At 36.4% G+C, this 23313-nt stretch overlaps 1 protein-coding gene across 7 annotated transcripts in view; it reads left to right on the plus strand.

The window, feature by feature from the left end:
• The window catches only part of LOC119808139 (solute carrier organic anion transporter family member 1A4-like), a 49632-nt gene that overhangs the window by 20334 nt on the left and 5985 nt on the right, over nt 1-23313 (plus strand). For 3 of the 7 annotated variants that reach the window (XM_038320487.1, XM_038320488.1, XM_038320491.1), the window contains 6 exons: nt 4724-4888; nt 6052-6253; nt 10627-10792; nt 18404-18576; nt 22284-22348; nt 23190-23219. In XM_038320487.1, coding sequence (XP_038176415.1) covers nt 4724-4888; nt 6052-6253; nt 10627-10792; nt 18404-18576; nt 22284-22348; nt 23190-23219 — 801 coding nt within the window. The remainder of the gene's footprint in view (nt 1-4723; nt 4889-6051; nt 6254-10626; nt 10793-18403; nt 18577-22283; nt 22349-23189; nt 23220-23313) is intronic. The other 4 variants (XM_038320489.1, XM_038320493.1, XM_038320492.1 and 1 more) reach the window with 3 other exon arrangements.

Below are 23313 nucleotides of genomic sequence, written 5' to 3' on the forward strand. Positions count from 1 at the left end.
AAAAATAGTTTTCTCATCTGTTTTGAAAAATCTATTTTACATAAAATGTTTGTCCAAGCTAAAAAATACATGAATAACTAGAAATTAAAGCTAAAGATAATGGGAGAGAAAACATTATCCTATGGTAACAGTATAGTTGTCTAAGAAAAATGTCAGTTTAGCTATGAGTATCCTTGATGTCAAGACTAGAAAATAGCCAGGTGGTGGTGACATACACCTCTAATCCCAGAATTCTAAGCAGAGACAGTGGATCTCTGTGAACTTGAGGCCAGCCTGGTCTACAGAATGTGTTACAGGACTGATGTGGGAGAGTCTTCTGTTTGTGTTGATTTCATTCATTAATAAAGAAATTACTGTGGCCCATTTAATAGGCCAGCCCTTAGGTGGGTGGAGTAGACAGAACAGGCAGAAGGAAGTGAGGTAGATGCCTTGGGCAATTGTCCTGCCTCTTCTCTCTTGGACAGATGCCATGAAGCCAGCCACCAGGTCAGACGTGCTGAATCTTTCCCAGTAAGACACCACTCGTGGTGTTGCACAGATTATTAGATATGGGTTAGTCAAGATGTGAGTAAGAGGATGAAACTAATGGGCCAGGCAGTGTTTAAATGAATACAGTTTGTGTGTTGTTATTTTGGGGCATAAGCTAGCCAGGCGGCTGGGAGCTGGGTGGTAGGAATGCAGCCCACTGCTCCTCACTACATTGGACAGGTTCCAAAGCTACAGAGAAACCCTGTCTTCAAAAACCAAAAACTTAAAATGTTGAAAGAGAAAACATGAGTGGTAACATAATCCTCTGCATTTGAAGGTTTGTGGTAGTTTACAGGAGAACTGTTCCCCATGGAGCAGACTGCTGTAAAACAAGCAGGAATGTTATCAACCTCTGGTGCAGAGCAGTGGCGCATCTGTGAGAAGCTGAGTGGTCAAGACCGCCCGTTCCTGAACCTTGTCCGTAATTTCCCAGCTGTGTTTGATGACCTGTAGTATTCTCAAGAGAGTTGGGTTAGTGCAAGAGGGGCATGGCTTGAGCTCTGAAATTCTTAAAATGCAAAGCTGGAGGATAGGCAGGGGCTATTTCTTTACCTGTCAAATGAGGGTAGCAGTATATTATATTCTTGGGTTTCTGTGATATTCTGGTGCAGATTATTGTGAGGAACATTTTATTGGTGATATCTCTATTTTTTCCACCACTCATAATTTCCAATAGTGTCATGTGCTGAATAACCACATGTAGTAGTAGGGGCTGCTTGTTCTTCCCAGTCTCCTGGCTAGCTTAGATCTAAAATAATCATGCAGAAACTGTATTGATTAAATCAATGCTTCTCGCACTAGCTCTAGATTCTTATTCGCTAACTCTTATATTAATTTAACCCATTTCTATTCATCTGTGCATCACCATGAGGTTGTGGCCTATCAGCAAAGTTGCAGCATGTCTGACTCTGGTGGCAGCTCCATGGCGTCCCTCAAACTCTGCCTTCCTCCTCCAATGCTATAGGCCAAGCCAGTTCTTTATTAATTAACCAATAAAAGCAACACATAAAATGGACCTCCCACACCATTTCCCTTTTTCTGTTCAAACAAAAAGGAAGGCTTTAATTTTAACATAGTAAAATTACATATAACAAAGCAGGTATCAAATAAGAATTACAGTTACAATATTTATATCTACTTTATCTTTTATCATAGCTAATAAAAACTATAACTATAAATTCTTCAACTCCATCAAAGACTCCAGAAGGATATGATATTACCTAAGTAAACAGGAAGCACCTTATAAGCAACTTTCAAAACTCTACAATTGACAGAGACATCTTGCTACCTGGACAGTCACCCAAAGTTCTACTGTACAATTAGAGCATCCATCTTCAGCCTACAGGCCGTAGTATCTGTCAGACTTTTCCATGAAGCAGGAAACTTCAAAGACAGTTCTGCCTATATTGCCAGTTTGTCAGTCACTTTCTTTTGTATCTTGCATAATGTCTCTTTCATGTAGCAGGAGCCCTGAAGGACCATCTCACCTTTAGGCAAGTTCAGCAGTCATTTCTCTATGGGTCCCGCATGTCCAGTTAAACAGTCCAGGAAAGAACAGTTTCTTGCCCAAATGGCTATCAAATTCCATAAGGAGCCTCTTCAATGCCCATCTTCCTCTTGAAGTAGATTGGTGCTGCCAGGAACAGATGTATCTCACTGTCATAAAAAGTCCTAATTTCTTAAAAATATTTAAATGCCATATTCTGAATGTCTCTGAAAGATTTGAAGAATACTTACATATCTGAAATACATCTCTGAACATCTAGAAAATCTACCTAACATGACTACAAGCTTCACTGTTATAGATAACTATCTATTAACCTGTTTCTTAATTATAAATTACATTTTTAATGATATACAAACACAATACCTTAATCAAGATCAGAAATACGCATATAACTAGATTGATGTTAAATTTATATCAATAAACCAAGATCTACACCAATACAAATTTTTCATATATATATACATATACATATATATATATGTATATATATGTATATGTATATATATATGTATATGTATATATATATCTCATATCCCCCTTTGAATGTAAACAAACATTTATAGATAATATTTGGGAATATAGATGTACTTTTATCCAAACTGCTTCCTGTTCTTTGGGAGTGCTGTTAACCTTGCCTTTCATATTTTATCCTGTGTGTCTAGTTCATCTCAGTTAGCAGTTGGGCATAGTAATTTTTTGGGGGGTGGGAGGTATTCCCAGCAGCCTCAGGAAGTCTTGTTCCATCAAGCCATATTGGTCTGGAAGCAATCCACATGTTCTCATCTTCTGATGGGCTTGAACTCCACAGCATGGATGGGCTCACTGTGAGCCTTGTCAGTTTGGTTGCTCACCTTCCTGGACTTAGGGGGAGTTGGGAGGACCTTGGATTTAACATCGTGAAGGGAACCCTGATGGCTCTTTGGCTTGGAGAGGGGCGGAGTGGTGGTATGGGTGGAAGGGAGGGGAGGGAAGGGGGAGGAGGAGGGGAGGAGATGGAAATTTTTAATAAAAAAAATGAGGAAAAAAAAGAAGAACCTCTCTTAAAGGACCTGCAGCATGCCACCAGCAAACAGCAAGAAGCTGTGTTAAACTCTGTATTTTTTTTTATCTAGAATTCCTTTTCAAGCCCTATCAGATTTTACATGGATGTATTTACCCATGCTGGTGCCAATTTGTAAAAGGAGGGGCTGCTTGTTCTTCCAGGCTGCCCTGCTACCTTAGACCCAAAATAATCACACAGAAACTGTATTAATTAAATCACTGCTTGGCCCATTAGCTTTAGCTTCTTATTGGCTAACTTTTACATATTAATTTAACTCATTTCTACTCATCTGTGCATCACCACGAGGTTGTGGCTTACCAACAAAATTTCAGTGTCTATCTCTGGTGACAGCTCCATGGAATTTCTCTAACTCTGCCTTTCTCCTCCCATGCTATAGGCCAAGCCAGTCCTTTATTCATTAACCAATAAAAGCAACACATAGACAGAAGGACCTCCCACAACAATCACACATCTCCCTTAATCACTATTAACCATGGCTGGGCTAGTCACACTGTAAACCAGTTCAGAGGCTTTAGCATTCTTAGAATCATGATAATGTTAAGGATTTTCCTGAAAGGGCTAATATTGATTGTTATATGTGATTGTGTGGTCTGCCAGGTCAACATGATTTTCAAAACTAGGAAAACACTTAGCATAGTATAAGGCATATAGAAAATCAAAGTGAATTGTGGAAACTTATTTGGGAGAACAGGGATGTCAGCAAACACGGGTGAGTTCAAAAGCTTCTTGGAATTCTGATTGTAATCTTCTCATTCATAAAGATGGATTTTGCCTCTAAATTTCACTTCTTTTTCTTAAATTTTTATGCCTATATTTCTTGGTGGTTTCTTCTTAATGCTTTACTCTCAAAAATGTTAGGCAATTTATTAAGAATAGTAAAAAATTAGAAAATCAAGATAGAAAACATAGAGACAAAAAAGTAAGGAGATTACTAAGTGTGGAGTTCATTACCTTCTGTGAGATCCAATCCATTTACTACAGAAGGACTAAAACTAGACATTCACCTTTTAAAGAAGGAAGAGTTCCAATTACATTAGTTGGAAGGTGCTTGGAATACAACAGATGAGTAGGCTTTTATTACAGTGAAGCCCATGTTTTGAGATGTTTAAAAATATCACTATGTGCTTTCTAATGAATGGTCTGTTGTGAAATCCAGCAGGAATGCTGTGGTTGGCTGAACTGCAGCAGGATTTCTGGAGCTTTCCTAAGATTTTAGCTCATCTATTTTTGTATCAAGGACTATAGCATCAGTATCTGAACTCAAACTTCATCAATGATAGTCCCTTACAGATTCAAGAGAAAAAGACTAGTAACTCTCTAGTTAATGCAGGATATTAACAGAAAAAAAATGGGAAAAGAAATAAAAGAGTGTAACCACAGATAGGATGCCATGTCTTTATAGGTTGCCTGATGACATATTTGGATTCCCATTCTCTTACACAGCCAGTTGTGGCACTAACTTCCAGGAGCACTTTAAACAATGACATAGAAATTTAGCCCAATGGGATAAAGATTTATCAAATGTATTTGTATCACAATGCAGAATTCATAAAATTTTAGGAGAACACTGAACACAAAATGCAAGGCCAGGCTATGTTGATGGTCTTGACACTCTCTTGTTTCAGATTTCTTGCCATTCATGAAAAGCCTTTTCTGCAATCCGATTTATATGCTTTTCACACTTATAAGTGTGCTCCAGGTCAATTCATTTATCATTACTTTTACCTTTATGCCAAAATACCTGGAACAGCAATATGGAAAATCAACTGCAGAGGTAATCTTTCTCATAGGTATGTATTTTTATTATCTCATTAGTAGTAGTTCCCCTTTCTCCAGGAAAATGATTAAAAGTATCCCCCAGGACTTGCTTAACAGGGTGATGATGTGATCAGGAAACTGCAAGAAAATTGAACACTGCTACCATACTTGTAAATATCTTCTTTCCAGTCTCCAGGTAAATCAAGAATGGATAAGGAAAGGAAGAGGCCAGAAATACCATCTCTGTTCTCTCTCCAATCTGAATGAAAATCATCATCATTATGGAAATATTTGGGGGTCCTTATGTCAGTCAATTTTTAGATAGTCAATATGTGAATTCAAAGAAGAATATAGATTTCAGTCACTGGGATTATGTATCTTCCTCCCAGGTTTTATTTCTGGGCTTCAATTCTTACCGTATACATTTTTCCTAATTTGGTTACTTGGTTTCCTGGTGGTCTGGGTAATCTGGACAACCACACTGCCTTTCTTGTTAGTGTACCAAATCCAGGGATCCTACCTATCTTTGGGTCTTTCCTGGATTCATTTACTCTTGAAAACTGACAGTAATAGGCTGAAAGCATCCATATTATTGGCAGTTCTCTGAAAATTCAAATCCCAGTCCCTACCCTCAGATGGATAAAATTAAACACAACTGTGTGGAACTGAAAAGGACTGATAAACTTTTCCAAGTCTGGGGCTGCTGTTGTATGGATGCAAACTAGGCAGGATTTTCTCTTTCATTTTTTAAAAATTTTTTCTTTGATTTTTGGCTGGGGAAGTGACTCAGGAAGGAAGAATTCTGGGTAACATAGCCAATGCACAGAAATTTCTACACTTGATAAGCATAGACTCCACAATGACCTTCAAAATTACATGGAGACAAGTCAAATTCTAAATCAAGTGGAAAGAAGTACATGAAATACCTAGTGTGTGTGTGAGAGAGAGAGGGGGAGAGAGTGTTTTTGTGTGTGTGAGAGATGGTTATAAGGTGTTTATAATTTGCTTCAAATAATTAATTAATGCCAGTTGTTTTTTTTAAAGTGACATTTATGGGTTATTTGAAATATGTGAGTGGGTGGAGTTTAGGATCACTGTATATTAGAGATAAATAATACCTTAAATAAAATGTATTAAAAATTGATAACATTTATTTTCTGCTCTTTTGTTAATACTATTTTATTTGCATTTATAGGTGTTTATAGCTTACCTCCAATATGCATTGGATATTTAATTGGTGGCTTGATTATGAAAAAGTTCAAGATAACTGTCAAGCAAGCTGCATACATAGCATTCTGTTTATCCCTGATTGAGTACCTGATATTTTTCTTAAACTTAATGTGGACCTGTGATAATTTTCCCGTTGCTGGCTTAACTACATCTTATGAACATGAACGGTACGTTATTTCCTAAGGAAGAAAATACTATTTTCACAATTGCTAGTCCCTTTGCTCCAAGGATTGTACATGACCAGGTCATTTTACTACAACTTATGTGCAGCCATCCATGGTTATCGTGTACTTTCCTTTCACTCATCAATCCTATTCACTCCACGTATGTTGTGAGCCTATTAGAGAGGTCAGGGGGCTATCAGTGAGAAACGTATGATGCTACGTACCTGTGGGTGGTCTGCTTTAAAGTGTAATAAAGAAAATTTCCTGGAGCTTCCTAGCTTAAGTTATACATGTATTTAAACACGAGATAGCTTTAAAAGTTGACTATATAGCAACAGATTTCTTTAAAGGTTGACTATACAGACCAAAAAAAAAACATTGTATGTTTCTACAGTGGGCAAAAATTTAGAATAATTGAATCTAATACTGATGAGTGTGTGTGTGTATATATATATGTATGTGTGTGTGTAATATTATAATATAATTATATATAATATGTATATACATATCTTATATATATATATATTTATATAAATCACTAGTATAGTTACATCTCATGCGCATGATAGTCTTAGACTTTGTATTTTAAGAGTTTCCTGGTCATATTCTATGTTAGTATGGGAAATATAAAACTTTGTTTAGAACACAGTTATATAATCTGTTAACTAATCAGTTAAAATGAAATAAAGCATATACATGGTGGCTCCTTTAAAAGTCCTGGGGAGACAACTCAGTGGTAAAGTGTTGGAGGTGATTGCGTATTCATTCCTGGCCACCCAGACCCAAAATAATTACAGAAACTGTACTAATTAAAGTACTGCCTGGCCAATAACTTAAGCATCTTTCTAGATAACTCTTATATCTTAAATTAAACCATTTATATTAATCTGTACATCGCCACGAATTCTTGGTCTACCAATGATTCTGGTGTCTGTCTCCTTCAGCAGCTACACGGTATCTCTCTGATTCCGCCTGCATTTGCCCTCTATCTCTGCTCGGAATTCCTGTCTTACTCTATTCTGCCCAGTAATAGGCCCAAGAAGCTTCTATATTCATTAACTAAATATATTCACAGCATACAGAGGGAAATTCCTCATCACCTCACCTTTTTGTTCCAAATAAAGAGGAAGGTTTTAACTTTAACATGGTAAAATTATCTATAACAAAGCAGGTATCAAGCAAGAATTACAGTTACAATATTTATATCTACTTTATCTTTATCATAACTGAGGAAAACTATAATTATAACTATCTATTCTTCAACTCCATCAAAGACTCCAGAAGAATATAATGTTGCCTAAGTAAACAGGAAGTGCATTGTAAGCAACTTCCAAAATTCTAGAATTGACAGAGGTATCTCGCTGCCTGGACGATCAACCAAAGTTCTTCTATAACATTGAGGAACCCGTCTTCAACCTACAGGCCCATAGAGTTTGGCAAAATTTTCCATGAAACAGGAAATTTCAAAGACAGTTCCACCTATATTGGCAGTTTTTCAGTAACTTTCTTCTGCGTCCTGCAGAATGCCTGGCAGACACTTTCATGAAACATGAAGTCTGGAAGACTGTCTCATCTTCTTTAAGAAACTTCAGTAGTCATTCTTCTGTGGGTCCTGCATAACAAGTTCACTCGACAGTACAACAAGCAGTTCAGACAAGAGCAGTTTCTTGCCCAAATGCCTAACCAACTCCATAAGGAGCCTCTTTGATACCCATTTTCCTCTTGAACTATATTTGTGCTACCAGGAGCAGATGAGTCTCATTGTCATGAAAAGTACTAAAACATTTAAAATGCTATGTTCTCTTAGTTTTTGTAAAGTTTGAAGAATACCCAGCCATCTAAAATATATCTCTGTACACCTAGAAAACCTAAGAAACATTACTACAAGCTTGACTATTATAGATGACTATCTATTAATTTTTATTTCTTAACTAAATATTACCTGCACAAATACAATACCTTAATCAAGGAAATAAATATACATATAACAAAATTTATTGTATCAATAAGCCAAGATCTATACTAATACAAATTATTTATCTCTATCACATATCCCCCTTTAAAAGTAAACAAAGATTCATAAATAATCATTTATGGAATCTGAGCATAGTTCTCTCCAAACTGCTTTCTGCTTTTTATTGGGTGAATAATTTTGGGGGATTATGTAGAATTTTCAGGGGGTGTTGCTCCATCAAACCACAGTAGTCTAGAAAGAATATGTAGTCTCATCCTCTGTGGAAACAAAAGCAGAACCTCTTTTCCAAAGCAACATGTCCTTAGACCCATATTTTGAAGTCAAGATACCTTTAAAATATATGTGTTGGTTTAGCTTAGCATCCTGTACAATGAAATGTCTCTCTGTACTTAGCTCATTCACAGTCAAAAATTCAAAGAAAACACAATAATATACATAATCCAGACTCTCTGTGTATGTTCCATCTACATGACTTATTTTTCCTTACTCTTTTAGCCTATGAGTCTCTGTACTCTGTCTCTTTAAAGACTTTACTTTATTCTTTAAAAGTATTTCTTTTTATAACTGCCTATACTTTCTTATTCTCTCTCCCAAGCCTATGTACATTTATCCAACACTGTGACCTTTCAGAGGTCTTTTTCATCTGAATCTGTCTTTATTGCCTATCTGCAATTATTTTCTGATCAGAAGTGCTTTTTTTTTATCCTAAACAGGCATGGCTAGGATCATCTCCATGGTCCTACCTGTTGGCTCCACCCAGTCCAACATGGTGGATGCATGTTTCTTGCCTCAGAGAGCCATGCACATTGCCCAATTTTCAGGCAAACAGTGGGTCTATATTGATATTAAGCAAGTTGTAGCACTCTGCTCACAAACTCCATTAAATGTTCCATACATGGACCTCCTGTAAGAGTCAGAGCCCTTTGTGCTTGCAGACCAGGAAGCCTCTGCTTATAAAAGCCACATAGTTTTTATTGCATCTCTCTTAAAGGTACAAGCAGCACCCCTGCTTGCTACAAGTCCATCTGGGAAAAAAATGTAGCTACCAAGAAACTGTGCTTGGTTCCCATTTTTGTGGGTCTAGAAGCCCTCTTTTTAAGTACTTTTTAGGGTTTTATGTGGATCCTTGCCCCAGAGGGTGGGCACAGTAAAGTATTTGCTGGGCTGGCAGAAGGACCTAAGTTCAGATTCCCAGAATCCATGTACAGTTTGACATGGTACAGTATCTGTAATCCCAGCACTCTTACTGTGAGCTGGGAGCCACAGCAGGAAAACCTGAAAGGTCACAGGCCTGTTAGGCTGACATTTGCAGCAGTGACCAACAGGGGACTCTGTCTCCAACAAGGTGGAAGATTATCTTCTGACCTCCACATGCATGGTGTTGTATGTGTGCTTATACACAGGAACACACAGAGACATACACGTGTGAGTGTGTGTATGTGTGTGTGTGAGAGAGAGAGATGGGGGCAGAGATTAAAAGAAAAGACTTTTCAAGATCTTTAAAAGTTTTTAAATTTAAATAATTTCATTATAAAATCATGAATAATTATATACATAATCTAATTTGAAACTTTTTAAGAAAGCAATTATTCTGTTCACTTTGTAGATGTAGAGAATAAAACTCATAGTGAATTAATAAATTTTCAGAAAATGACTTCAAAAATACCATAGTAGAATTCTGTATACTGACTCCATCTCCAGTCATGCTGCCCTCCACACTGTGCTTCTGTGACAGAATTTGAATTCAGACTCTAGCTTCCTCATTATCATTTTTCAGTCCCTTTGTAAACATGGGGCATGCTCTATTGCAGCACAGCGTGTGTGGTTACTCAAACCACATACATATCATATATCTTATGAATGGAAATTGCAATTTCTTCAGATAAGCCCATCATGCAGATCAATGACAAATTACAGTCTACATTTTTTAAAGCTCCAACAGCACAGTTTTTTCATATATGGTAGGCATCTTATGTTTATTTTTGAAGTAATTGAAAAAGCAGCAATGTGAACACAGGAACAGATAACTTTTAGGCAAAAAAAAAAAAAAAAAAAAAAACACAGAGAATAGAGATCACACATTGATATTTGGATGATTTCTATTTTTGTTCTGGGGAATTAGATGAAGCATCTCTCTCTCCCTCCCTCTCTCCCTCCCTCCCTCTCTCTCTCTCTCTCTCTCTCTCTCTCTCTCTCTCTCTCTCTCTCTCTCTCATCTCCCCCCGTGTGTGTCTTTCTGTATCTCTGCCCATCTGTCTGTCTGTCTTTGTGTCTGCGTGTGTGTGTCTGTATGTGTGCATGCACGTGTGTATGTGCATGAATGCAGGTGAACTGAGAAGAAAATAAGAAAATAGTTTGCATGGTTCCACAGAATCAATAACATTATTTTCAATCATTTCAGAATTCAACAGCCTTTGTATATGAAGAAAAATATTCTTGCAGAGTGCAACAAAAAGTGTAACTGTTTAACTAAAACATGGGATCCAGTGTGTGGAGACAATGGCCTATCATACATGTCAGCCTGCCTTGCAGGTTGTGAAAACTCTGATGGAACAGGAATCAACATGGTATACACCCTTTCAGTGTTTTGGGGTGATATTTTGTGTGCTGTATTAATATGTGCTATGATCTAAGCCCACATCTACTAACAAACAAAAATTAGTCCTTGCTTAAAATGGACTAATATATTTTTGTGAACCACTATTTTACATATGTATATTTAAACTTATAATTCATAGATGTTATGTAAAATCTTGACAGAATCTGAAAATTATTTTGTAATTTCAAAGCATCTGAAATTATTATACAAATTAATGAAGTTAAAATTCCCAGGATTAGCTGTAATTACACTTGCTGATCTTTTAGTAGACCTGTTTGTTTCCCAGCACACACATGGGGCAGCTAACAATCTTGGTAATCTGACACTCTCTTCTGCCTTCCTCCAGCACCCACATCCACCTATTTGAATACACACAGATACAAAAGTATACATGTAAATAAACATTAAAATTGAAACTTGAAAATATTCTGGATAGAATCTGCCTTTTACTGATAGGGTCTCATAAATTTCAGGCTGACCTCAAATAAATCTGTAGTTGAAACATACAGAAACTTAATTTTCCATATTATGACCCTCTTTCATTCATTTACTTATTTATTGTAGTTGTGTGTGTGTGTGTGTGTGTGTGTGTGTGTGCGCGCGCACGCGCGCGTGCAGGTGCATGAGTATATGGAGGCCAGAATGCTACCTCAGCTGTAGACTTTCAGGTCACATCCACTTTGTTCTTTGGAGACAGGATCTCACTAGCCTGGAATTTGTTGATTCAGTTAGGCTGCCTGGCAAGTGAGCCCCAGGGAGTCACCTGCTCCCTCCTTCAATGCACCAATGTTGCAAGCACTTTCTCTACACATACATCTTTCACATGTGTGCTGGGGATCTGAACTCAGGACCTCACCCTTGTACAGAACTTTACAGACTATGGTATCTCTGCAGCCCACATCATGATAATTCAACAGATAAAGAGTTAAGCATTTCCTTGCCTTAAACATGTTATAATACTTACAGAGTTGGTTGGTAGTCAAAATGAAAAATAAATTTTGATTTTTAATCAGGCCCATTATCATAACAAATCAGAAAAGAATTGACTTTATTGTTGAAATAAACATTTTCCTGGAGGACATGACTTTATTTGTAAGCACCTAGCTATTCCAAAAACATTCTGAAACATTTTGTTTTAGTCCTTAGTACTAGGGCCAAAACAAAACAAAGCAGAATTTATTTACTTTTTTAAAAAGTATGTTCAGGCTAGAAAAGTATGTGCAGGCTCAGTGGGTAAAGACATTTGTCACCAAACACTATCACCACAGCTACATCCTGAGGCCACACATGAGAGAAGAGAACTAACTTCCATAACTTACCCCTGACTTCTACATATGTCATGGCATTCACTTGTCAACCCAAAAACACAAAGTTGATCAGGCATATACACACAAACACACACATATGCACAACATATACAAGAGAAACAAATAAACAAGCAAATAAATGAAAAAAGATAAGTGTAGGAGTAATTAAGGAAGACCACAAGAGCCCATTACAAATGATAACAAATGTTTATTGGGGAACACTCACAATAAGAAATCTGTTGCAGATATTCAATAAAATTATAGAAGAAAAAAAAAGAAATCTGTTGCAGTTCTCTGTGCTGTGGGTCCTGAGAGCTTTAACCAGAATATCGACCACTAGCTAAGAGAGAGCATGTTTCTCACCTGTGTTTATAGTACCTCAGACCACACTCTAATGGGCCAGTACCCAGAATGCTATTGGATAAGTGAATTCCCACAACACCTCCCCCTTTTGTCTAAATAAGAAAGCTCTAAACCTAATGCAAATATATATATATATATATATATATATATATATATATATATTAGGAACAAATATCAAGTATTGTCTGGCAAAAAGCAAAAAGAAAAGGCAAAGACATATATGAAAATAGAACTAAAACCAACATGTATAACATCAAGCAAGAAACATATGCTAAATGTTTAGTCTAAGGTAATTAGCAAATAAAAGAAAAATATTTCAATAGTTGTCCTATAATAAAAAGTTTAAGTCTTATAATAAGCAAAACACTGTTTTATTTACTTAGAACTATATGCTGGAGTGTTATTTGTTTTTATTTGTACAGGTATACCCATGATGGCCATAACTTCTAGTAAATGTGTGATTACTAAATCGTTCTTTTGAAAACTCAAAGCTATTGCCCATTGAAAACCTGAACAGGAATCAATGGTGTGAAGTGCATATTTTATTTTTCAAATTCTACAACAAAGACCATATCCATATGCCAGATTTCATTTCTTTGAGTACCCTTTGGGTTATGTTCTGCAGGTAGTGGCGTTTGGTTGTGGATGAACAAGTAGGTCCTTTTAGTCTCCTTGGCTTGTGGCCATGTGATGGAAAAGTCCTTTTTTAAAAAATCTTTGCTACTTATGTGATATTTCTTATGAAATTCTGAAACCTTCAGCACATTCTTAATCAATAATTGATTAATTTCTGTATTACCTTGTGCTAGAGGACCTGGCATACCCATACAGTATAGATTGTGTATCAAATATATGGGATAATGCCTATTCCTGATTATAACTTGTACCTGAATAAATAATATAGTTATTCTGTATTATCAGGCATAAATTCAGCAGTTTCAATATACAAAACAACTCTTCCTACACATTGCAAATCAATAACTATGTGAGGTTCTTTAAAATCCCTTAGTACCATAAGAATAACATATAATTCTGACTTTTGGACAGAATAATAGGGGCTTTGTTCCATTAGCTTAAATTTTCTGATTTGTAACTTGCCTTTCCTGATTTATTTGTATCAGTATAGAATGTAGGGGTCCCAATTATTGGTATGTCTTATACAATTTGAGGAAGGATCCAATTAGTTCTCTTTATAAGTTGAATTTTCTTGCTTTGGAAATCTCTCCAAATTGGGAGCTGTTAATCTCTCCCCCAAAATACTGCAAGATCTTTGTCAGGGTTCACTTTCTTCCCATAATTTCTCAATTTCATCGTAATTAAAAGGTACTATTTTTGTCTATTCCCATTAATTAATGAAATCTAAATTTTCCTTTTATAACTAACTCAGAGACATTTTCCACATAAGTTTTTAATTTTTTACTCAGTTTATATGGTAAAAAGATCCAAACTAAGATAATATTTTACCTCTGCTTTAAAAATTACTATAGGGGAATATTTGAAAATTAATATGACCAGAATGCAGTTAAGATTCAGATCCACAGGATGCAATGTGTTTTCTGTAATTTCTCTTCAATCAAAGTAAATTCTCTCTCAGCTTCAGCTGATAATTGTCTGGGACTATTTAAGTCCTTGCCACCCTCTAAGATTTTGTTTAAATTAATCAGGTCATTAGGATGTATACCAAGAGTGGGCTGTAGATTGTAAAGGTCTCCTAGCAATCTTTGGAAGTCATTAAGAGTCTGCAATCAACCTCTCTTAATTTGTAGCTTTTGGCGTCTAATTTTCTTTAAACGTATATTATAACCTCAGTAATTTGTAGACTCTCCTCTTTGTATTTTTAGAAACAATTTGTAATCCTCATGTAGGCAATTTTTTTTTACTTCTTCAAACATTCTTTCTAAAGTATCTACATTTGAGTCAGATAGTAAAATGTGATCCATGTAATGATAAATTATAGATTGAAGAAAATGCTTATGCATCATTTATAATGGCTGACCTACAAATAATTGGCACAGGGTTGGGCTATTTAACATTCCTTGTGGGAGAATGGTCCATTGTTATCTTTTAGCAGACTGATAATTATAAGTAGGCACTGTGAAGGCAATTTTTTTCTCTGTCTTTTTGTATAGGTATAGTGAAGAAACAATCTTTTAAATCAATGACTATAAGAAGCCATCCTTTAGGAAATAAGAAAGGCAAAGGAATTTCAGATTGTAGAGAACCCACTGGCTAAATCAATGTATTGACAGTTCTTAGACCCATTACCATTCTCCATTTTCCAGATTGCTTTTTAACAACAAATACAAGAGATTGCAAGGGCTGGTTGAGTCTTAAGTATGCTGAGTATCTAGTTGCTCCAATATCAGCTGTTCTGTAAAGACTGTAGTTTCCCTTTTGTTAATTGCCATTGCTTAACCCATGAAGGTTTCTTAGTTAATAATTCTAAAGGTAGGGCTGTTGGTACCTCTGAGAGCTTGTCAATTTGTTGTTCTATGTTTTAGTACAGCCTAAATAGTTAGTGACTTTTTAATTATGCTTTACAATAGTCTTCCCAGAAACATGACGTAGTTCATTGTATATTTCTGAGACTGCAGAGACTGCAGGGATGTTAATATGGGCATTTCATTGCTGAAACAGATCATGACACCATAGATTTACTGCTATATTAGCCACATATGTCCTAGCCCTTACTCTCTATCCTTCTGGCCCAAAATATTCAACTCATCTTGTACTTTATTTTACCTCAAATAGGGTTCTGATTCCTAGGAATTGAACATCTGCCTTATGAAGAGGACAATTCAGATGCCAAGATTCTGAAGTAATAATAGTCACGCCTGCACCTGTATCTAATAATACTTCAATTATAATGTTATTTATTTGTACTTTTAGCCTTGGTATTTGATAATTTATAGAAATCTGTCAAAATATACACTTGCTATTTTCAACTGGAATACTTCATTCATCACCCATTGTTATTCTGTCATTCTATCCAGTGCAGTATGTTTTTTTGTTTTTTTTTTTTTACAACAGGCACTAGATTTTCTAATTTTCATGGGAAGGCATGTCCTCCACCGTGATAGAGAAAGGATAGACTACTTTTGACCTGGGGGCCTGTGAGAGGCCCCCTTCCAAGGAGCACCCTGATGGTAATGGATTGTCTTGTTTGTCTCTTGCTGATCTACATTCACTGATCCAATGCCGGCTTTGCCACATCTTCTGCATAATTCAACAGGTTGTGGTCTTCTATTTGGATCATTCCCAGAAAAACACTATTTCTAGAATCAACCCGTTTACAATCCCTTCTCATATGGCCTATTCTACTTCAATTAAAACATTTGGTAATTTGATGTTTCTTCATACCTTTGAAAATCTCTTCTTCTACCCAAGCCTCAGTGAGTCAAGAAACTCAACATTGACTGTGTGCTAGATCCATTCATTCATTAGTGCTTATTAGACCTTCAAACAGCCAAGTATTTTTTTAAATTCTGAGTTACCATTTTAAAAAGCTGGAGATTCAAGAAGTATTCATCTAACTTCTAGATCTGCTATTCTTGTTTGTACAGTCACAATAAATCTTTGCAAAAAGTCACTAAAGTGTTCTCTTCATCCTTGTATAAATTTATTATATGATTCAATTCTTTTTCTTACTCTTTAATTTTAACTCAAGCATTCAAGGCTGCTGTATGGCATAGGGACAAGATGTGTTCATTGTCTACAGCTCGACTGTCTATGTCAGCATAATAGCCCTGACCAAGAATTTGATCTTGAAAAGCCTCAAAACATCTGACCCTACCTTGATGTTCAAGAGCCTTGACTTCCTTTCTCCAATAACTCTTCCACTGTAGCTGTGGACCATGGTCTAATACTGATAAGACTAGTTGAAGCCAGCATGTGGAGTGACCTTATTTTTGAAGCCCATTTCTTCACTAACTGCCTCACATATAGTAAATGCATGCCATAAGAAACTAATGCTTCCTTAACATGTTTTAGATATTTCATACATACAGGCTCTCTTTTACATTCTATATATTCTTTTGGCTATTTAATATTTTCTTATTTTTTAGAAATAGTAACAACATAAGTAGTTAAAATTCTTAGTAAGTTATCTCTGACTTTGAGACGTACTGGCAATGTTAAGTCTTTACTATTGTCTTTTGTATTTGCCCCATCTCCTTACTTATCAATTATGACAAGTTCTTCAATAGTTTAAAATTGTTCTATCATTGTGCTTTGTGGAGTATAAATTTTTTGACCTGTGAATATTTTCAAAAATTGTATCAATCATTTAATTTCTGGCTTTTATCTTGCACATGTTATTCCAAGTTTTTAACTTTTTCCACTAATGATATCTTCTCATCATTAAACATTATTTGGATAGCATGTAGATTGCCTTCCAGGAGGGATGTTCTATTGGCTAGCTTGTCGTGACTTTTTAACAGATTTTGATTGTCAATTCAAACAGTATGGATTCTTTCAGATAACTTCTCATTCCCAGTCTGTAAAGTCTGTATTATTTTAATAGGTTTCTCATTCTTGATTTTGTTATCAAACCATTTATTTAAGGATGTAATATGAAGTATCAAGCTAATAGCAGCTATGATTAAGAATGTATACATCCCAGATAGGTCATATAGCTTTTCTAGAATTCTATCCATATTAGAAACAAAAAGGTTGTTAAATTCCTGGATGGTGGTATTATCTGAGATTATCTTAGTTATGATTTAAAAATTTCAGAAATAAATTATTATTAATTTGGTTATTTAGTTATTAATCAAAATAATATATAGCTATCAGAAATCTTCAGATTGCTGTAGGTGTAATAATATTACTTGACCAGCAGGTGGAGTTAGTGTTCAGTTAGCTGGTTTAAGTGGCTACTGAGAGTTTAAAGTATAATATCAGTGTTGGCCAGCAAGTTTCAGAGTTGTAATACCAAAGTGGTCCAGGGATGCTGGAGTTCCAATCTGACTTGTACTAAAGTTGCTAACCTATAGAATTACTAAGTAGAACTCAAAATCATACTGAACAGATTTTTGTTAAAGAAAAAGGGGGAAAAGAGCAGACAACATTCTCAGATGTCAATCAGGGTAGCTGTGCAGTGGGCAAGCAGAGGTTGAGCCCCTGAACCACAGTCATGGGTGTGGAGGGGGTGGGGCGTGGGAGGAAGCTAAGCCACTGTGAATGGGTGGTCAGTTGCATGGGTCATTAGCAGTTGCAGCGGGGAGAACAGCGGACTTTAGTCATGTGGATACTAGAAACAAGAATGTAGGTGTAATTAAGAGAGTCCATGAAAGCCCACGATAAAAGACAACAAGTGTTTATTGGGGAACACTCACAATAAGAATGATGCTGCAGTCCTCTGCTGGGTGGGCACTGAGCGCTGTGAACAGAATCCAGAGCACCAGCTAAGATACAGCGAGCAAGCATTTTGTCTGCGCTTATAATAATTCAGACCACACCCTGATAGGCCAGTGCCCAGAAGGCCATTGGCTGAATGAATTTCCACAAGAAGCAAAAGCAAATAAACAAGCAAACAAATAAAAAAGTGAAGTGTGCAATCAGGATAATTGAAGTTTTAAAAATTTACTTCTTGTATTTTGAAAAATAAAACACCAATTTTGAAAAATCTCCCCCTTTATATTTTGTGATAGAATTCTGAGATACAAAAAAAAAAGATGGAAGTAAAGGACAGGAGGACTTCCATTTTACTTACTTAGCATTTAGTATTTATTTAATGGTGTTTGTGCTCTCGTTTGGTCCTCATCAATGCTTGATGAGTGCTCTTCCTCTGAGTTATATCATTAGCCCCAACACTCCCCATTTTCATATAACTAGCTATGTAGAAAATACTGAAGGTTTGCACCCAATATTTTTCTTCTACAAATAAGGCTTTGTATTTTTTTCTACAGGTGTTTCAAAACTGCAGCTGCATTCAGGCTTCAGGAAGCTCATCTGCTGTCCTTGGACTGTGTAACAAAAGCCCTGACTGTACTATAAAGCTACAGTACTTCTTAATCGTGTCAGTATTCGGCTGTTTCATTTTCTCGCTGGCAGCCATACCTGGGTATATGGTTCTTCTGAGGTAATAAATAGCTCCTTCAGTTAGCATTCTCTCCTTCCTTCTTAGTTGTGTGTGCATAAGTGAGTGTATGGTGTGTGTGTGTGTGTGTGTGTGTGTGGTGTGTTTGACTCTTGACTCCAACCCAAACACAGAGAGGTCAGAAGATAATGATGGGAATCAGTTCTCTCTGTTTACCCTGTTTTTGAGACAAGTTCTCTTATTTCTGCTGCTGTACTAGCTGTGTACTCCAGTCTACCTGGCCTTCAAGTTCCAAGCAATTCTGTTTTTTCCTATTTTACTATGGGAATGCTAGGATTACAGATGCATACCATTGGATTGAGCTCTTTTCTTTTTTACATATATTCCGGGTTCTTGGGTTTAAATTTTGGTCATCTACCCTTTGTGGCAAGCACCTTTACACAAAGAGCATCATTCCAATGCCATTTAGATATTTTTGGTCACTTATTAAAATTCCTTTTCCCAAGAAAGACCATTGCAGTAATGGTTCTTAAAATCTCAATATTCTAAGATACCTTTAACAAGAAACATACAGTGACTATTGGTATATTTCACAGTAATTTAAAGTTTTCTGAAATTTTCCTTCCTGCCCTTTCCTATTTTATCCCCTTATGTCTTAAATCTTCAGTAAGGAAATTCTTGTTTGGCTGGGAGATAGGAGGTGTTTAACACTTATTTCCTGGGGTCAACTAACTGACTGGCAGAAGATGCAACTCTCTGTGTAAAAGTGACCAGGTTTCCCTGACATTCGGACTTCAACTTCTCACAAAAAAAAAAAAAAACAAAAACCAGAACACATATGTGCAATAATAGATACTAGCTAACCAGGAGACACATGAATGCAATAGCAGATACTCACTAAGAAGTAGGTATAAAAATGCAATAATACCCAATTTTCTAGCACAAAATGAGGACATTGCAAAGTCAAGCTTCAAGGGTTTTTACAAGTGTTCTTTCCAGCCTAGCAATCTTCACATCCACTACCAATGGGGAAACAGTTCAACACTCTTTCTTGTCTCATTGGAATTCAGAAGGAAAGTTGAGTTAACTGTGATGTGTAATTTGTAACATTTTTTTCCTCATAAACAGAACTAAGGTTCTCACTTCTTCCTTATAGGCATTGTACTTTTCTGTTTGCCCACATTCGCTTTCCACACTCTCTTCTTCTTCTCTTCCTCCTTCTCCTTCACTCCCCTCTTCTTTTCTCCTCGCACCTCTCATTTCCTCTTCTTTCTCTTCTCATCCCCTCTTCTTTTCTCTCATCTTTCCTTCTCTGTCTTTCTCTTCTCTCCATTCTCTCCTTTACATGTTCATCCATTGCTTTGGTTCTTCCTTTCCTCTACTTCTACCCACCATAGATCCTCACTGGAATAGGCTAGGTATATATTCTTATATATACATTTTCCATGGTAAGATGTTATATTTTTATATTAATACAAGTGAAGATGTGCTAAATGCCTTGTTTTAATTTATGGGCTCACAGACAGATAAATTTTACCAAGTATTACTAGTTCTTAAAACATATTCTTACAAATGAGTGAGATTTGGCTGTGGCATCTGTCATCCCATCATGTTTCAGACTGATTCAGCTGATGTGTCTACTCAGAATTGCCTTTCTCCCTCAGTACTGCCGGTGCCCCTGTTCCAAAGCAGCAGGTTCAACTGAAAAGGCAAGTGTTCATTACAGAGGAGGATGGCCAAAGTAAAGGATATATGAGTAGTTGAACTATCCTATGGGATCCTCCAAACACAGTCTCAAGAGATAAAAAATGTGGTTCATTGATGTTTTAATGTGTGATTTTTAAAAACATTCTTGATGGAGGAGAGTTATCTGTCTATGTTTCTTTCATTGGTTAATTAATAAAGAAAACTGCCTTGGCCCTTTAAGAACAGAAAGTTAGGTAGGTGGAGTGGACAGAACAGAATTGTGGGAACAAGGAAGTAGAGTTAGGGAGAGACGCTTCAGGCAGTCACGTGGTGAGTCTCCATGCTGCTCCTCTCCGAGATGGACACAGGTTAAGATCTCTCCTGGTAAGGCACACCTCGTGGTGCTACCCAGATTACTAAATATGGGTTAAAGGAAGATGTGAGAATTAGCCTATAAGAGGCTACAGATAATGGGCCAGGCAGTGTTTTAAAAGAATACAGTTTCCGTGTAATTATTTCGGGTGTAAAGCTAGCCAGCGGCGGGTGGCGGGACGCAGCCCCGCCGCTTCTCACTACACATTCTGTGTGTGTGTGTGTGTGTGTGTGTGTGTGTGTGTGTGTGTGTGTGTGTGTGTGTGTGTGTGTGTGTGTGTGTGTACTTGTGCGTGTTTGAATTTTCATGCCATGGTGTGCATGTTTAAATGAGAAGACATCTTGTAAGTGTTGATTATCTGCAATCATGTGGGTTCTAGATATTGAACTCAGTTTATCAATCTTGGTGGCAAGAATTTTATCCATCTTTTAGGCCCTAATGTGTAATTTCTTGACGCATCGGGGTTCATGTCTATTCAGATTATTTTTCTCATGTTTCTTTGCACTATTTTTGCTGAATGTGATGATTGCAGTGCCAATGATTGATAATACAGTCCTACTGTTTGCACATTATTATCACTCTTCTAGTCTGTTGTGTTTTCTTGAACTCTTCCAAGGAATCACTTTCAAAATGAATTCCCACCAGTTCCATTTATTGTGCTTTTCTTACACAAGGGTGTATTTGGTGGGGAAAGAACACATTTTAAAAAAATTTCCACACTCCTAATATATAAAAATATTTTCAGTTTTTGTCCTGACTGCTTTATGAGCCTCTCTTTTGTATTTAATTTTGAAAACCATATTGTTTAATTTTGTAGGCAGTATAAATGTCTAAAGTTGGTAACTCCATATATCAAAGGCCTTTTCTTAATGTCAAAGCCTATATGATGGATTCTTTTCTGTTTATTTGTGGGCTTGCCTTTACTATACCTTGAATTTTTATATAAGATGCATTAGATTTTTTGTGAAATTGACAAAATGCCTGGCAAACAACTTAAGAGAAGAAAATTTATTTGATTTGTGATTTCAAAGGTTTGGGTCCATTATTTGTGATACAGCATGGTGATTACCATGGTAACCAGGAAGCTGATGTGGGAGGTGATGTATGCTGTGAATATATTTTATTACCATTGTTTAACAAAGAAGCTGCTTTCAGCCAATGGCTTAACAAAGTAAATCCAGGCTGAAAGAGCTATAAATAGAGATTAGGTAGAATCAGGGTGAAGCCATGTAGCTGCCTGCAGGAGACAGTCACACTGGAACCTTGCCAATAAGTCACAGCCACATGGCTATACACAGATTAATGGAAATGGGTTAATTTAGGATATAAGAGCTAGCTGGAAATATGCTTAAGCTATTGGCCAAACAGCATTGCAAATAATATAGTTTCTATGTGATTATTTCATGTCTAGGCAACTGGGAATGAATGAACAGCCTCCCCCAACAGGAAGCTATTCATCGAGTTTAGCTGTCAAAGGCTGTGCCTTGAATCAGATGTGTGGAGGTCACAGGACAGCTTTCATAAGTCATACTCTCCTTTCTCTGTGTGTGCTTAACAGTAGAGTTGCATTATCCTCTCTTATCAGGATGAATGGCTTAACCACCAGGATCGTGAACCATGACTGTCATTGAGAGGATGCTAGGACAGATAGCATGATGTACTTTTATTTATGTGTGTATATATTTCTCAGGTGTACGAAGTCTGAAGAGAAATCCCTTGGAGTTGGATTACATACATTTTTCACAAGAGTATTTGGTATGAACAGCTTTCCTAGCATATCACTTTCTTAGTAAACAAGTTAACATTTTCTGAAGAAAAAGACAGCAACTATATTGTTAACCTAAAACAAAACCATTACCTTAGAGGGAATAAGAGGGTTTTATCTGGAATCAAGCATAAATCATAATGATGAGAACACAGACTCAGGTCATCCATTCATGGTGGCAGTTAGTGATGTTTATAGTTGGAGAACATATGAAGTCATGAATAAGGAGCTTCTCAAATGTATCTGTGGAAATGTGAAGTAACTTGGTGACAGCAAAGCATGAAATTCTCTTTTGAAGGCTCCGATCCTATCTGATAGCATTCTTAGTATTTGGTAAGTTCAGTCAATACATCCCACAAAGGCTTCATATGATAATCACATGGATATAGCATCAGACACAGGGATAGGGCAATAAATGATAAATAAGAGAGGTAAAAATAATTTGTCTCTGTATCTTCAATATGCAAACTGTCCACATCCTGGAAATTCAACTACTTTGTGGCATCTTTAACATACATGTGCTCTGTCAATGTTACCCTGAACTCCAGTTCACAAGCACTTATGTTTGGAAATGGCTACTTGTATTTAACTTGAGAATGAGATAACTGCAGAGATGATAACTGTTTCCCCTTGACTTTAAAAAGATTAGCTGAACTTAATTACACTTTTCATCTTTTAGTAGATTCAAGAATAAAATTAGACATAAGTCATTTTGTTTGATGTATAGAAAACCAGCACAAGACACTTTAGGAAATATATGCTGTATACAATTATGAATTCAATGGATAGTTCATTAGCATCTTATGTATAATTTTCATTGTCTTTATCTAGAAACTTTGCATTTACTCATAATTCCTAAAAGTAAGTACAGAAACTTTGATTTATAATTTTTATATTGTTTTCAATAGGGAAACTGAAGTACTTCCAAATAAAATAACACATCTCTTTTTTTTTC

This window comes from Arvicola amphibius, chromosome 2 (genome assembly GCF_903992535.2).
Source record: "Arvicola amphibius chromosome 2, mArvAmp1.2, whole genome shotgun sequence".
Classification (NCBI taxonomy): Eukaryota; Metazoa; Chordata; class Mammalia; order Rodentia; family Cricetidae; genus Arvicola; species Arvicola amphibius.